Raw genomic sequence first — 15860 nt, 5'->3', positions numbered from 1 at the left:
AGGGCCCCAAGAGTTCATTTACCATCCTGAAAATCTCCATATTAGCAGTAAGGCTGTTCTGCTTTCTTATCATTCATGTGTTCGTTGGAATAGCCCTTGTGATTTCCTTTATGAACTTCTCCTTTGCAGGCTAGCTGTGTGGTGCAAGAGACCTAGCTTTTGGCCTCAGTTTTCAACATGCCTTCCTCACTAAACTTAATTATCTCTAGCTTTTGATTTAAAGTGAGAGACACGTGAGTCTTCTTTCACTTGAACACCTAGAGGCCATTCTAGGGTTATTAATGGGCCTGGTTTCAATATTGTTGTGATGGTTGTGTCTCAGGGAATGGGGATGCCCAAGGAGAAGGAGAGAGATGGGGGATGGCTGGTTAGCGGAGCAGTCAGAACACACACACATTTATCAGTTAAATTGCTATCTTATGGGCACTGTTTGTGGAGCTCCGAAACAATTACAATGGTGACATCAAAGATCACAGATGACAGACTACCATAAAAGATATATTAATAATGAAAAAGTTGGACATATATATGACACAGACATGAAGTGAATCCACGCTTTTGGAAAAATAGTGCCGATAGACTTGCAAGACACAGACCTTAAACTTGTAAAAAATGCAGTGTCTGTGAAGCACAGTCAGGCAACGTGGGGTGAAGTGAGGTGTGCTCATGTGAACACAGGGTGAATTGGCTTCTGTGAGTGTGCTGTATCTGCTTCACGTTACTTTTAATCTACTGTGTCTTCATAGTTAAAATGTGCTTCTTAAAAGCGGGATATAGCTGAGTCTTAAATATGCATAAAATCTGACAATCTCTGCCTTTTCACTGGGGCGTTTAGGCCATTTACATTTAAATTGATTACTACTTTGATTAGATAAGTCTATCATCTTGTTACTTGTTTTCTGTTTGTCCTGTCTGTCCTTTGTTCTTTTTTCTTCCCTCTTTTTCTGCCTTTCTTGGACTGAATTTTTTACAAGTTCATGTATCTCCTTTTTTGATTGGCTAACTGTATTTTTTACAGGTTGTGTTAGGATTTAGGGTATGTAGATTTTTAACTTAACACAGTCATCCTTGAATGATACCACACCGCCTTATGTGTAGTGTGAGAACCTGACAATCACATATTTCCAGTCTTCTCCTTCTTGCCTTAGTCCTCTGCTTATATTTTATTTATGCACATGATAAACCCCACAATACTTTGTTTTTATTTCTGTTTAGTCAGTTATCTTTGAAAGAGATGTAAATAATAATGGTAAATGTTGTATATATCTGCACATGCAGCTCCCACCCCTCATTCACGGAAGGAGTAGGGCTGTTCTTCCTTCTTGTTATGTAGGCCCATGTTTGTTTTTATTTTTATTTTTTTTTTTTGAGACAGAGTCTCACTCCGTCACCCAGGCTGGAGTGCAATGGCGCGATCTTGGCTCACTGCAACCTCCACTTACCAGGTTAAAGCAATTCTCCTGCCTCAGCCTCCCGAGTAGCTGGGATTACAGGGATGCGCCACCACATGTGGCCAATTTTTGTATTTTTAGTAGAAACAGGGTTTCACCATGTTGGCCAGGCTGGTCTTGAACTCCTGACCTCAGGTGATCCTCCCACCTCGGCCTCCCACAGTGCTGGGATTACAGGCGTGAGCCACCGCACCTGGCCTGTTGTGTAAGCCCCTGTTTGCATCCTCATTTTCCTTCTGTCTGAAGGGTTTCCTTTAATATTCTTGCAGTGTGAATCAGCTGCTTTGGGATATTTTAAGCTTTTGCACACCTGAAGAAGTCTTTATTTGGGGGCAGATATTTCCACTGGGTGGAGAATTCTGGGCTTTTTTTGTCTTTCTGTACATTACAGAGGTGATCTCACTGTCTTCTTAATGCCAGTATTTCCTCTGAGAAGTCTGCTGTCATCCTCATCTTTGTTCCTCTGTCGGTCAATTGTCTTTTCTTCCTCTGACTGCTTTTAAGATTTCATCTGTACTACTGGTTTTGAGCAGTTTGATTATGATGTACTTTGTGTATTTTCATGTCGTTTCCCCCCTCCCCCTTTTTTTTTTTTTTTTTTTTTGGTGGTTGGGGTTCTTTGAACTCAGATCTCTCTGTTTACACTTTTCCACACATTTCAGAAAATTGGGGCTATTACTTTTTCAAGACTGTTTCCTGTCCCCACCATTGGCGACCAGTCCTTGAATAACATTGCTGCAGAACTCAGTGGCTCATGGCTTCTGAGGTCAGGAGTCCAAGTGTGGCTGAGCTGGCTCTCTGCTCAGAGATCTCACCAGCCATGGTCCTCTTGGCTCTGCTGGGGAGGGTCCCATGTCCAGGTACACCCACGTGGCCGTCAGAAGGATTCTGTTCCTCATCCGTGGTTGGGCTGCCGCGCTTGGTGCCTACGGCAGCTCCTCGCCATGTAGGCAGCTCATGCGCGGCAGCTGGCGTGTCAGAGCGCTGAGAACCAGGGTGAGAGCCGCGGAAGTCACGGCTGCTGTGACACGACCGCAGAGGGGAAGCCAGCACTTGCGCCGCACTTTCCATCAGCTGTAAGTCACGCCGAAGGGCTGGCACTGATGCGGGTGATGCCTCGAGGTGGGGACCATCGGGGGCCATTTCAGAAGTGCCACCAGCCTGCCTCCGGGACTCCCGCCCCACGTGTCAGGCCACGTGACATCACCCCACAGCCCACGCCCAATGTGCTGCCTCCTTTATATTTATCTTTCTGTTTTTTCCTTTTTGTTTGTATGCGCTTTTCTTTCTTTTTCTCATCTGTTTCATGTTGGATGGTTTCCGTGATTGTATCTGCAGCTTCACCGATCCTGTTTCCACAATGTCTGATCTGGCATGGATCCGTCCCCTGCACTTGTTGTCTTCATCCTTAGAAAGTCAATTTGTCTCTTTTTTTGTCCCTTTTATGTCTGTCCTCAACTTTTTGGGCATATGGAGCAAAGTTACAGTGACTTAATGTGATCTGCCGCTTCTGACGTCAGGTCAGCCCTAGGTTTGTTTCACTCAGCTGATTTTCTCTTTGTTGAGTGCTGCGAGGCTGCGTGTGCATGTGTGCGTGTGCCTGTGCGTGCACGTGCATGTGTGTGTTCCTATAAATATTCGTGAGCTCTGTTCGGAGACACAGTTCAGGTACTTGGAAACAGCCTGGTTCTCTGGGTCTCGGTTTAGGAAGTGTGAGGTGGGAGCAGGGCAGCGTCTGTCTGGGGCCACACCGCCCCTTGGTGAGGGGTGTCCATCTCAGTGCTGTGCCCTGGAGCCGCCTAGTTTGCAGGCTTTCCCACGAGGCTGCCAGAGACAGGCACTGCTCCAGCCCAGTGTGAGCTTCAGGCGCCGTTTTCTGGGTTTTTCTCTCTAATGCTCCAGGTTTTCTCAGCCTCTCACGGATCACTCCAGGGAACTCAGCCCTCCTCTCCGGCACTCTGTCCTGCGCCCCGGCTCCGGCTCCAGCCCTGTCCGTCAACTCGGGTCCCCCAAGGCCCTGCCTGGGCCGTGACCGTCTCCCTGGGCTCGCCCCGTCTCTCAGGGCCCGCCACCCTTCCTGACTGAAAACTGTTGTTTCACATTTGATGCCTCATATTCTGGCTGTTTCAGATGGCAGGTGCATCTGTCCTTGTGGCTCTGTCTCGGTCGGAAGCTGCTGGCCACCCTCTGAGGTGGGAAAATAGGCATTTTGTCTCCATTTTACATTCAGGAAACTTCAGCTCAGAGAGACAAACTGATGGGCCCCGGGGCCCACAGCAGATAAGAGGGGCAGCCTCACTGGAAGGCGGGCCTGCATCTCCGGCCCTCCTCACCCTGCATCCCCAGCATCACATTGCCCTAAGCGTGGCACTCCACAAAATGTCACCCCCAGCAACATGGGCCTCACCTGGGTGGGAGGTGAGAAGGTGCAGAGGCCACTGACGTCCTCTCCTGTTCTCATTCGGCTACATCTGGAAAGAGTGGTGCTGTCTAGGCAGGGCCCAGGAGGGGAGGACCCCACAGCCAGGCGGGGCCCAGGAGGGGAGGCCCCCACAGCCAGGTGGGGCCCAGGAGGGGAGGCCCCCACACCCGGGACGGGCTCAGGAGGGGAGGACCCCACAGCCAGGCAGGGCTCAGGAGGGGACGACCCCACAGCCAGGCGGGGCTCAGGAGGGGAGGCCCCCATACCCGGGACGGGCTCAGGAGGGGAGGACCCCACACCCGGGACGGGCTCAGGAGGGGAGGCCCCCACACCCGGGACGGGCTCAGGAGGGGAGGACCCCACACCCGGGACGGGCACAGGAGGGGAGGCCCCCACACCTGGGTGGGGCTCAGGGAGCCACTGGGCGACGGCTGTGCTGCAGCTCCTCCCTTCTCACCCGCATGCCTGAGCTGAGCACCCGTCCCGCCTGCCCGCCGCGTCCCCTTTCTTCCCTTAACCTTCATTGTGCTCTGCCCTCCTGCTGCCCTCGGGGCCAGTCCCTTTTAACCCACACTCAGCACCTTCTCCCTCCTTCTCCACCCCCGCCACCTCCTCTAACTCGTCCCTGTGGCCTCCATGCCCTTCCACGGCCCTTGGAGCCACCCGTGGCGGATGCCACTCACAGGGGCTGCGCAGGCCGCCCCACCCCGAGCCGGCGCCCCCACTCCCTCCGCTCCCCTCTGGCTGCGGCTGCAGGAGCAGCTGCGTGTGGCTGGAAAGCAGAACGCCCGTGTGCGAGGGGGAGCTGTATAAATAGAATAATAATAATAATAATTGTTGGTTTGGGATTTTTCTGCGACTGCTGGGGTGCCTGGCCTTGCCCGCCCCGCTAGTCACTCTTGAAGGAAAGGTCACCCTCGCCGGGAAGATAAACCCCAATAACGCTGGTATAATTAGCACAGGCAGTATTTAGATGCTTTCCTCGGTACAATTAGGCAGGAATAATTGGCTGAGCTATTTTCCCCGTGCCGGACACGTTTTTTGCCAGCTTCCGTTCTTTGGAACTTCATGCCGGGACATTTGTTCTCGGCGTTCTGTCCAAGCTGTCCTGACCCAGTTGCCGCCAGGCCCTCGGTGTGGTGCTCACGTGGCAGCATCTGCGAGGCCTCCTTTGGGCCCGGCTGCTTCGCCTCCCCCGAGGGACACCGGAGGGACAGTGGGGCAGAGAGGGGTGGGAGCTGAGGGCCGTGCACACAGCAGGGTGTCCTGGGGTCAAACCTGGACCTCTGGACCGGGAGCTCCGAGGAGCTGAGCTGGGCTGGGCCTGGAGCTGGGGGGCCTGTGCAGGGTGGGGCTGGGCCGGCCGTGGGCATCCATGAGGGAGTGAGGCCATGAGCGGGGGAGTCAGGCATAGGCTGGAACAAGTCCTGTGGCCAGCCTGGAGGAGGAGTTCCTCAGCCGAGGTAACACACCAGAGGCGGGAAGCTTGCTCTCTCCCTCTTCAGAACGCGGACAGGCCAGGCAGTGACTATCAGGGCTCGGCGGTGGCTGCTGCTCCTGGGTCACCCTCGGGGCGTGGATGTGCAGCAGGCACGCTGGCCCCACAGCACCTGAGACCCCTGTGCAGAGCCCAGCTGTGAGGTGTGAGGCTGCCAGGAGTCCTCGGTATCCTGGTCTAACAGGTTGTGTAGACCACGGTAGCACCAGCCATTTTCACGCTGTACCCGGCAGGCTCAGCACGGTCTTGACGTTATCACGCCCGATTTTGGGATACAGATCACTGCTGCCGAGGTCACGAAGCCAAGCTGGGACTGTGCTGGCCTCCAACCCCGGGGCTGGGACTGTGCTGACCTCCAACCCCCAGCAGCACCTGCTGGGATGAGGGCACACATTACCCAGGTTAATTACCTCTGGACCCTGATGCCATGGTCCAAGGCGTTTAGCCCCTGAGACTTTTTAGGGAAGGGAGGGCGGCCCTGGCCGTGGAGGCTCGTGCAGAGCTGTGTGCATGGTGAGATTGCCCAGCACTGTTCACAGGCGCTCAGATGGGCACCGCAAAGACCCGTGGACAGACAGAGCTGTGCCCCACCTGGGATTTGCACAAGCCCAACCTGGGTGCCCTGGGCGCTGGGTGCCGAGGGGCGTGGGCCCGTGTCTCTCAGACCTCAGCAGCAGCCCTATGACAGGTGGCCTCAGAGGACTCTGCTGTGGCCACCTGACCAGCGCCAGCCACCCCCACCAGCTGGCTGGGCTCACACTGTGACCCACACCTGGCGTCTGTGGTGCCACCAGCCAAGATGCCAAGCCATGACACCAGGATAGCACCCCAGGCCCAGGACATCTGGGGCAGGTGGGTGGGCAGCACCGGCCTCAGCAGCCCACAGAGGGGCCTCCCACAGAGTGTCCAGAGCCGCTCCAGGCAGACGGGCAGATGAGCAAGACGCCCGAGGGTTGCAGGCCAGGGAATAAGGATTGGGGCTTGCGTGTGTCCGCAGTGGGCAACCCGTGTGCTCATCGGCCTGTCTTGAAGCTGTTCCGCTCTTGCAGATATAATTTAGATATACTTTTTTCCTAATTACAAATATGCAGCATATACAAAAATCTGGAAAATGCAGAGAACCATGAGTCACCTTCCATCCCAACACTCCGAGTTAACCGCCGTTAACATTTTGATGATTTTCTAAGGGTCCTTTTGCACTCTGTGAGTGTGGGTGAGAGTGTGTGTTGTGCCAGTGTGAACTTGAAGGGTTTTCTCACCCCTGAAGTTCAAGGCTAGCTCTTGGCGGACGCAGCTGAGTCTTCTCCCCGGCTCGCCCCATGTGTGCATGAAAGTGCCTGGGATGCGTCAGATTCTCAACTAGAGAAGCCCGGAGAGTCTTTTGAAGTTGAAAACACTTTGATTTCCTTACAGCCTCAAGACAAAAAAAAAAATCTCCCCTTCGCTGGCTTTGAGAGCAGGTGTCTTCTACAAGCGAGGTTCACAGGGACCTGTGGCTGCCCCGGCAGATGCCAGCAAGGCACGCCCATCTCCTCTCCCGTGGGTCCTGGTGGGGGAGCCTCCGTGGGAAGCCTCGGGGCTCTGGGGCCTGGCAGACAACCAGTCGTGCTGCAGTGGGGTGGGGACAAGGCCGGGAGCACCTCGCTTCTCAGTAGAGGCCATCCGATGGCGCCAGGGCACGGGGCAGCCGCCGTCCTCGTGGCCCGGGGTAAGGTGGGCACAGGGTTTCGTCACCCCACTGTGCTCGGTGTCTCCCCTGAGCCCAGTGATTTTACGCACCTTACTTCATTAGCCTTCTCGGCAATGCCCAGCACGCAGACCGGGCTCAGAGAGGTGTGTCGGTGTGCCCAGGGTCACGCAGCTTCCTGGTGGCCAAGCCAAGGTCAGAAGCTAGTTTTGGTGGGTGTGAAAGCCCCCGACACCGGCAGCTCTGCCACCAGGCCCGCACAAGCAGGTGGTGTAAGAGGGGAGGCGTTGGGGCCGGCAGTGCTCAAGTCAGGATCGAGCCGTCTATCTGGAAGGTCTGTCGAGGGCGTGTGGTGGCGGCCGGGAGGTGGTGGCAGGCTGACTGTCCGCCGTTTTCCTGCAGTGCCCAGGCCCAGGAGAGGGAGCAGACTCTGGTCAGGACCCAGCTGCAGGACACCCCATCCTCATGGGCCTTGCTTCCCGCTCTCCCTCCCCCAACAAATGGGCCCCCAGCATAACTTCCCCCGAGGGCTCCTTTCCTCTCCCCACACAGCCCTGCTCGGGAGCGGCGCTTGCAGCACACCAAGGACAGAGGATCGGGCTTCAGGGAAGCAGGCGCCTGGAGCTGTGTTCAGTGAGGTGCGTGGTGCTTGCGGATCCGAGCATGGACTATTCATGCCTCCCCCAGCCCAGCAGCTGCGGCTTCTCCTCTGGAACGAGGCGGGGCTTCTCCCAGGAAGGCCAGTGGGAGCAGGGGTGTGTCTGAGAACACCTGGGCGCTCTGCTGTCATGGTGGCCCCTGATGCCACAGCCCCGGCCTTTGTGCCCAGGCCACTCTCCAGCCTGGTGAGGTCTGTCCTGGGAAAAGAGAGAAGCAAGACAGATGCGGGCCTTGCCCTGTAGGGCCAGGGCACAGGCAGGAATCCCACTTGGGGTTAAGACGCTGCAGTCACCCCTCCGGGTTCTGTGCACTGGCCCCTCCAGGTGCCGGGGTCCCCAGTGGCCGTGGCGTTCTAGGAGAGATGGGTAGGGAGACACTGGCGCCCTGTCGTGTAGCTTGTCCTTGTATCTGCTTCACAGGCTCTCCCACTGTACAGTTTCCTAAAATTTTGGCGAGGTCCATTTATCCATTTTAATTTTATTCTATGGATTGTGCTTTGGTGTTGAGTGTCAGAGCTCTGCCTCATCCAGATCCTAAAGATTTCTTTTTTAAAATAATGCTGTGTTTTACATGTAAGTTCATGATACAGTTTGAGTTAAATTTTATATGAGATGTGAGGTTTTGGTCAAAAAAAATTTTTTTTAACTAAGTATGTCCAGCTGCTCCGGCACCAGCTGTAGCAAAGACAAGACTGCCCTTCCTCCACTGAAGCGCCTTTGTGACTTTTTTGTGACTTTTCTATATCAATTAATAGGATCATATGTTGTTTATTCTTTAGCCTGTGATATAGCAGATTACATTGATTGATTTTCAAATACCAAGCTAGCCTCATACACCTAAACTAAGTCCCACTTGGTTATGGCATAATATTCTCTGTTAGAAAGTGGCCTGGAAGTGTCTGTGGGTCTCTTTCGAGTTCCTCTGTTCTGTTCCGCTGGTCTCCACATCTCCCCTCCAGCGCTGCCCCAGCCATGTCTGTCTGACGTAGGAGCCGTATGACGCTGTGCTGTAGCTGTACAGTTCTCAACATCAGGAAGGGCAATTCCTCCACTCTTCTTTTTTGGAATTGCTTTCCATATACATTTTAGAATAATCTTGTGTCTCTCTACAAAAAAAAAAAAAGATGCTGGCCAGGCATGGTGGCTCACGTCTGTAATCCCAACACTTGGGGAAGCCAAGGCAAAAGGATCGCTTGAGCCCAGGAGTTGGAGACCAGCCTGAGCAACACAGGGAGACCCCATCTCTATGAAAAAAATACAGCCATGAGTGGTGGTGCGCACCTGTAGTTACAGCTACTTGGCACGTTGAAGCAGGAAGATTGCTTGAGGCTGCAGTGAGCCAAGACCGCACCACTGGACTCCAGCCTGGGTGACAGAATAAGACCCTCTTTCAAAAAAAAAAAAAATATATATATATATATATATATGCTGAGGTTTAGACAGCAGTTACACTAAAACCAAAGATCAATTTTGGAAAAATTGATTTACTGTAAGTCTTCCAGTTCATAAACATTGCATCTATTTATACAAACATTCTTTTGATTCCTTTCATCAGTATTTCCTAACTTTCTGCAAACAGACACTATACAAGTTTTTGTTAGATTTATATCCAAGTATTTAAGATGTTCTGTAAATTATATTGCCTTTTAATTTTGTTTTTCACTTGTTTGCAATTGCTTTATAGAAATGTGGTTAATTTTTGTATGTTCATCTTATTTCCTGCAACCTTCGTGAACTCACTTAGTGTTCGAGGAGTTTTCTGCAGATTGCTCAGGATTTTCCACGTGGGCTGTCACGTCATTCTAGGAGTTTTCTGCAGATTGCTCAGGATTTTCCACGTGGGCTGTCACGTCGTTTGCGAGCAGGGACAGTTCTGTTCTTTTCCAGTCCCTGTGCTGCTGCTTTCCTTTTCTTACCTGTATGCCCTGCCGTGAGGAGCTCCCGTGCCGGGTTGAGGATGAGTGGGGAAAGCCAGCTCCCCGCTGACCGAATGAGGGAAGGCGGCCAGACTTTTCAATGAAGCAGCATGAGCTGAGGGTTCTTTGTGGTGCTTTTTAGCAAGTCGGAGGACTTTCCCTTGATTCCTGCTTTGCGGGAGTTCTTGTCAGGAATGGAGATTAAATTTTGTCAAATGCTTTGCCTGTGTTAATAGGATCATATCATTGTTTTCCTTTAGCCTGTTGATAGGGTGAATAACATTGATTGATTTTCACATTTGAACTAGCCTTTGTTGTACACCTAAACTGAATCCCACTTGGTCAGGGTGTGATACTCTTTTCGTATATTGCTGGATTCCATTTGTTAGTATTTGTTGAGTATTTTTGCATCTAGGTTCATGAGAGACCGATACTTATTTTTCTGTGTGTGCGCACCATCCTTGTTGGTTGGTTTCAGTACAAGGTTAATAGTGAGTGGAAAGGTGTTTCCCTGTCTTTTCTTAACTGAAAGGGGATTGTGTAAAATTGGTATTAATTCATATTTAATGTTCCGTAAAACTTTCTAGTGAAACCATCTGGGACTGGAGATTTTGAGTAGCATTTTAATTAGGACAAACTCGATTTATTTAATGGTTATAGGACTACCGAGGCTGTCTATTTTATCTTGGCACATTTTGGTAGTATGTGGTTTTCGAGGAATCCATCCAGTTCATTATGAGCATCAAGTTTTGTTGTAGTATTTTTTATTATTTTAATTGCTTCTGGATCTATTATAATATTTCCATTTCATTTCTGATATTGGTCATTTCACTCTCCCCCTTCCCTTTTTTTTTTTTTTTTTTTGAGACGGAGTCTCGCTCTGTTGCTCAGGCTGGAGTGCAGTGGCACGATCTCGGCTCACTGCAAGCTCCGCCTCCTGGGTTCACGCCATTCTCCTGCCTCAGCCTCCCGAGGAGCTGGGACTACAGGTGCCCGCCACCACACCCGGCTAATTTTTTGTATTTTTAGTAGAGATGGGGTTTCACTGTGTTAGCCAGGATGGTCTCCATCTCCTGACCTCGTGATCCGCCTGCCTCAGCCTCCCAAAGTGCTGGGATTACAGGCGTTCCCCCTTTTTAATCTTTGTCAGTTTTGTGAGGGGTTTATCAGTTTATTGTTGCTGGTCTTTTTAACAAATTTTTGAGACGGTTTCACTCTGTTGCCCAGGCTGGAGTGCAGTGGTGTGATCATAGCTCACTACAGCCTCAAACTCCAGGGCTCAAGCGATCCTCTCACCTTGGCCTCCCAAAGTGCAAAGATAACGGGCATGAGCCCCTGCTCCTGGCCAGCCTTATTGCTATTTTTTAAAGAACCAGTTTTTGGTTTTAGGAACTGTCTTGTTTTCCTGTTCATTCCTACTTTTATTATTTCCTCCTCCTGCTTCGGGCTTGTTTTTCCCTTCGTTTCTTGAAGTAGGAATTTAGAGAAGAGATTTGAGATCTTTCTCCTTTCCTGATACAGGCATTGAGTGCTGTCCGTTTCCCTCTAAGCACTGCCTTGGGTGCGTCTGGCAAATTTCATTATGCTGTATTCTTGTTTCCATTCTGTTCTCTTATTTCCTTCGAGGCATCCCATTTGACTCGTGGATTACTTAGAAGTGTGCTGTTTAATTTCCAGGCACTTAGAGTTTTCCTGTTGTCTTTCTCTGACTGGTTTCTGGTTTTGATGTCCACTGGTGTGGCCTCCACCTCTTCACGCCACCCCACAGATGAACAGGATTCACATAACTTCCCAGTATCTCGAAGTAGCATCGTTTCCATTTCCTGCGTGCCTTCTCATTTTACTGCATTATTTCAGCTTTGCTTGTTTGAGCCAGGATTCAGGGCTTCCTTCATTCCGTCTCTAGCTTTCTCCCCTCGAGTTTCCCCGTTCATGGAGTTTCTCTTGGACCCTCAGCAGCAGGAGGTCTTGCTCTTGACAGGAATCCCTCACACTTCCCCCTCTGCCTCCGAGCCCCACCACATCCTGCGGTTGGTGGTGTGTGGAGAGAGGCACTGTCTCTGCTCTCCAAGCGCCTTGTTAGCCCCCACCCCTCCCTCACTCCGTGCCTCTTGTCCGTGCCCGCTGGGACACCACAGGGCTCGGCTCAGGGGATGGTGGGACCAGCACTTAGTAGGGCCCCTCAGCCCCAGGCACCGTATGAGCACTGCTCATGTGGCAGAGCTGGAATGGGGGCCGGGCACACACTCCCTGGCCCACGTGTTCCACAGACGTGCTGCAGAGGCCCCCGGCCCTCCAGGGCAGGCTCTCTCTGCTTCCAGAGGGGCAGGTGAGCCCCAGGCCAGGCCAGCCAGGGTCTGGACTAGAGTGCAGTGGCCACAATGGATGCCGCGAGTGTCTTCATTAAGAGTGAGTGTCTCAGTCTCCCCCGGAGCACCCGCCAGCCACACGGCCGCTATGTGTGCGGACTAGACAGGTGGTAGCTCGGGCCGGCCAGACAGAAGGGAGAGAAAGCCAGAGCCGGCACGCAGGCAGCCCCATAAATATTTCCAGCCACAGCCAACGTGTCTTACTGGCAATTTGCTTTTTAAAAAATTGCGCTCTAATTTTAAGTGAGCAGCCCCTAATTACAGTGATTTACGAGGTACCTGGGGACTGTGTGATATTTGAACATGGCAGAGGGCTGAGCAGAGATGGCAGAGATGGATGGGCCCAGCGCCACTCATTCAGCAGGTCCTGCTAATGCCGGAGTGCTGCCGGAGTGTTGGACCGAGGTGGAGCCTCCCAATGCGGCCGGGTACGCTGGGGGCAAGAGAGTCAGAGGTGGGCTGCACGGCAGGTCGACTTGTTCAGAGGGGGCTGGTGTTTTGCAAACACTGGGTCTGCCTTCGTGTGGGGTTTGAGCTGGGAGAGTAGCACTGGTCACTCCTGCCTGTCCCCATCCACCCTTGCCCCCACCTGGAGGGCAGTGCGGTATCTTAGGGCGTCATTCTTCCAGAGCCGCCTGAGGCCAGCAGAGAGGAGGTGCTGTAGGAGCTGTGAGTGGGTGGCCCGGCCTACCATTGGGAGCAGCTGTGTTGCTGATGCTGGTGGGGTGCACCTGTTTCAAATAAAGAATGATCAGAGCTCACGCCTGTAATCCTCACCTTGTGGGAAGCTGAGGCAGGAGGATCACATCAGGCCAGGAGTTTGAGGCCAGCCTGGGCAACACAGCTAAAGTCTCTCTCTAAAAAAAATTTAAAAATTAGCCAGATGTGGTGGCACATGCCTGTCATTCCAACTGCTCAGGAGGCTGAGGTGGATCACTTGAGCCCAGGAGTTCGAGGCTGAGTGACCCATGATCATGCCACTATACTCCAGCCTGGGTGACAGAGTGAGACTTGACTTGTCTCTTAAAAAAAAAATGATTTTAGAAATGAGCGGCCAGGCTCCCAAAGCCTACCAGCCTCTGAGGGCCGGGGAAGGCGGATGCCTGGAGAAGAGCTGTTCTTCAGTCCAGCCTGGCCAGAGTCTGCACCACAGTGCCACAGGCCCAGCCAGGTTGCCAGCCCTGGGTTGGGAGGAGGGCGAAGGGCCGGCTAAGGAGACTTCTTCCCACACTGCCTCCCACCCCTGCCCGGTAGCTGCAGGAGAATCAGCCCCTCTGACATTTAGGGGGAGAAATTCAGAATCAAGAACAGAAGGCAGAAATGAAAGGATTTTCTCAGTAAAAGGTCAGAGTGGTTTCTCTTGTTTTTGTTTAAAAATGGTTTGTGTTGAACTATGACAAGGCCAAATGTACTAAGGCAGCAGGAACAGGGGGAGGGCAGGGGGACGGCTCCTGAGAAACAGGAGGTGCAGGAACAGGTCAGGCCGCAGGGCCTCGGGGGCAGCACGTGCTGCAAAGGTGGTGAGGGGAGGGGCGCCAACAGCAGATGGGGGGGCACCATCAGGGCGGGGCCCAGCTCAGGCATGCTCCGGTGGACAGGGGAGCTGCCAGGACCAAGCTGGGTGCAGCCGGGCTGCCCCGTGGCTCCTGGGGAGGGTTCCCAGAGGGCTGCCGGGCGGAGGGAGTGCTTTACGAAACAGTTTCCTAACCTCTGCTGCACACACACGCGGCTCACCCTCAAGTCTACCGTCCCATTAGTCTATCAAGTCTACCGTTCCGTTCCTCCCGGCACATTCAGTGCGCAGCCGCGGCCAGTCTAACCGTGGCGCCTTTCCACCGGCCCTGAGCCCTCACGTGCCCCTCCAGGACATCCCCTGGGCATGGAGTTGTGCCGACAGGTCTTTGTGGCTGGCTGGGCATGTTTTCGGGGTTTGCCCGCGTGGCAGCGTGTCTCAGAGTTCGGCTGTAGGAAGCGGTGTTGACGGGTAAACCCGGTTTTTTCTCTCCCTCCGGCGGTTGAGGGCTGGTTCCGCGTTCCATCTGTTCGTGATGGGATCGTGTTGCCGTGGACGTCCGTGCCCAGGTCTGTGTGTGGAAGCACTCAGACCCCCTGGCTGTGCACCCGGGCGTGTGCTGGGCCCATGGACTCTGCGTTCAGCTCTTTGAGGAGCCGCCAGCTGTTTGCAGTGGCCGCACCACACACGCTCCCACCAGCGACGCGGAGGGTCTGACTCCCCTCGACCCAGCAGCTCATGTGTTTGCTCTCAGTGGCCGTCGGCGCGAGGCGGGTCCGCATCTCGCTCAGTTGCGGTTCACGTTTCCCCGGTGCCCTGGCATGAGCTCATTGGCTGTGTGTGGCTCTCCTCTGGAGAAATGTTCAAGGGCCCCTTTGTTTAATTGGCCCTTTCCTCTTCACGGTGGAGTTGTGGGAGTTCTGGGCATATTCTGGGCACAGGACTTTTCAGGGACGTGGTTTGAGAGGGAGCTTTGTGGTGGGCTGGGTTTGTGTCCTGCCTGACCTGGGGCTGTGTGGGACATCTGTGTGGGTGCTGACCAGGGTGGGGCTGGCTCTCTGGGGCAGCTCAGAAGGGCCTCTGTCCACTCCCCACAGCCCAGGACCATGGCACAGCAGCTCGCTCAGACCCGCGGTGTCACCTGAACCCTGTGGCTCCTGCCCTGTGTCCCCTGGTGCCTGCAGCACTGTCTGGAAGCTCCTGGTCACTGGGCCGTCTCCTCCTTGCCCATTCTCCAGTTACAGGAGGCCGCCCTCTGGGCTGCAGAATCCACAGAGCCAGACTCCCCCTGGGCCCCCCTGCACAAGTGGGGAAACTAGGTCATGGGGCCCAGGCAGTCTGGAAGGTGTTGCAGGACTTGCCCAGGGCGTGGGGTCCTCCAGCCTCAGTGGAGAGTAGCACTGGGGCCTGTCACAGGTGGGGGCACAGGTGCTGGAGCCCCCCCAGGTGGAGGAGGAATGAGCAAGGTGGCAGCCCCTCAGGTGGGGCTGGGAGCCCCAGCTGCCTGTGTAGATGGCAGAGACCTTGCCCTGGGTTAATTCAGTCCCTTTAGGTGACCTGCAATAAGGCCTGGCAGGGTTGAGGACGCATCTACCCCTGTCCAGGTCCTCAGACCGAGGGAAGCCCCCATGGCGGGAGAGAGGGAGAGGCCTGTCGGGCTGACCACTGTCTTGTCTCTTGCCCGCCCCACAGGCCACCAGCCCCTCGGGCTCCAAGATGCAGCTACTGGAGACGGAGTTCTCGCACACTGTGGGCGAGCTCATCGAGGTGCACCTGCGGCGCCAGGACAGCATCCCCGCCTTCCTCAGCTCGCTCACCCTCGAGCTCTTCAGCCGCCAGACCGTGGCCTAGCCTGCAGACTCAGGGGCATAGCTGGAGCCACTCTGCTTGGCCTGACCTGCAGGTCCCCTGCCCCGCCAGCCACAGGCTGGGTGCACGTCCTATCTCTCCATCCCTACAGGGCAGCGGGATGACTGACAGACACGCTGGGACCTACGTCGGGCTTCCTGCTGGGGCGGCCAGCACCCTCCCCACGTGCAGACCCCATGCGTCCCGGAGCCTGGTGTGTGGGTGTCGGCCACCAGTCCGGGTTCCTCACCTTGTGAAATAAAGTCTTCTCCCCTAGACACTCCCACTCTCCCTGTGTATCTGTGGCCCAGCCCTAGCAGGGTGGGAGGGAGGAGGGGAAGGAGCTCCCTCAGCAGCCACCGCCATCTGCAGCCCGGACAATGTTAGGTGGCAACGTTATGGGCTGAGGCCCCTCCGCGTAGCAGCTTCCAGCTCTGCCTCGAGGCCAGGCCCCAGCTCCGGGGCTTCCCTTTGCTGATGGAACCCAGAGAACCCGG

At 54.3% G+C, this 15860-nt stretch overlaps 1 protein-coding gene across 15 annotated transcripts in view; it reads left to right on the top strand.

Moving 5' to 3' along the window:
- Nucleotides 1-15643, top strand: part of MAD1L1 (mitotic arrest deficient 1 like 1) — a 413243-nt gene extending 397600 nt beyond the window's left edge. For all 15 annotated transcript variants that reach the window (XM_063667207.1, XM_063667208.1, XM_054494509.2 and 12 more), the window contains one exon: nucleotides 15208-15643. In XM_063667207.1, the coding sequence (XP_063523277.1) occupies nucleotides 15208-15366 (159 nt within the window). In that variant the 3' untranslated portion in view covers nucleotides 15367-15643. The remainder of the gene's footprint in view (nucleotides 1-15207) is intronic.
- Nucleotides 15644-15860: the final 217 nt, after the last annotated feature.

Source organism: Pongo pygmaeus, chromosome 6, assembly GCF_028885625.2.
Source record: "Pongo pygmaeus isolate AG05252 chromosome 6, NHGRI_mPonPyg2-v2.0_pri, whole genome shotgun sequence".
NCBI lineage: Eukaryota > Metazoa > Chordata > Mammalia > Primates > Hominidae > Pongo > Pongo pygmaeus.
The sequence above is the reverse complement of the archived record's forward strand: the minus strand, read 5'-3'. Positions and strand labels throughout refer to the sequence as shown.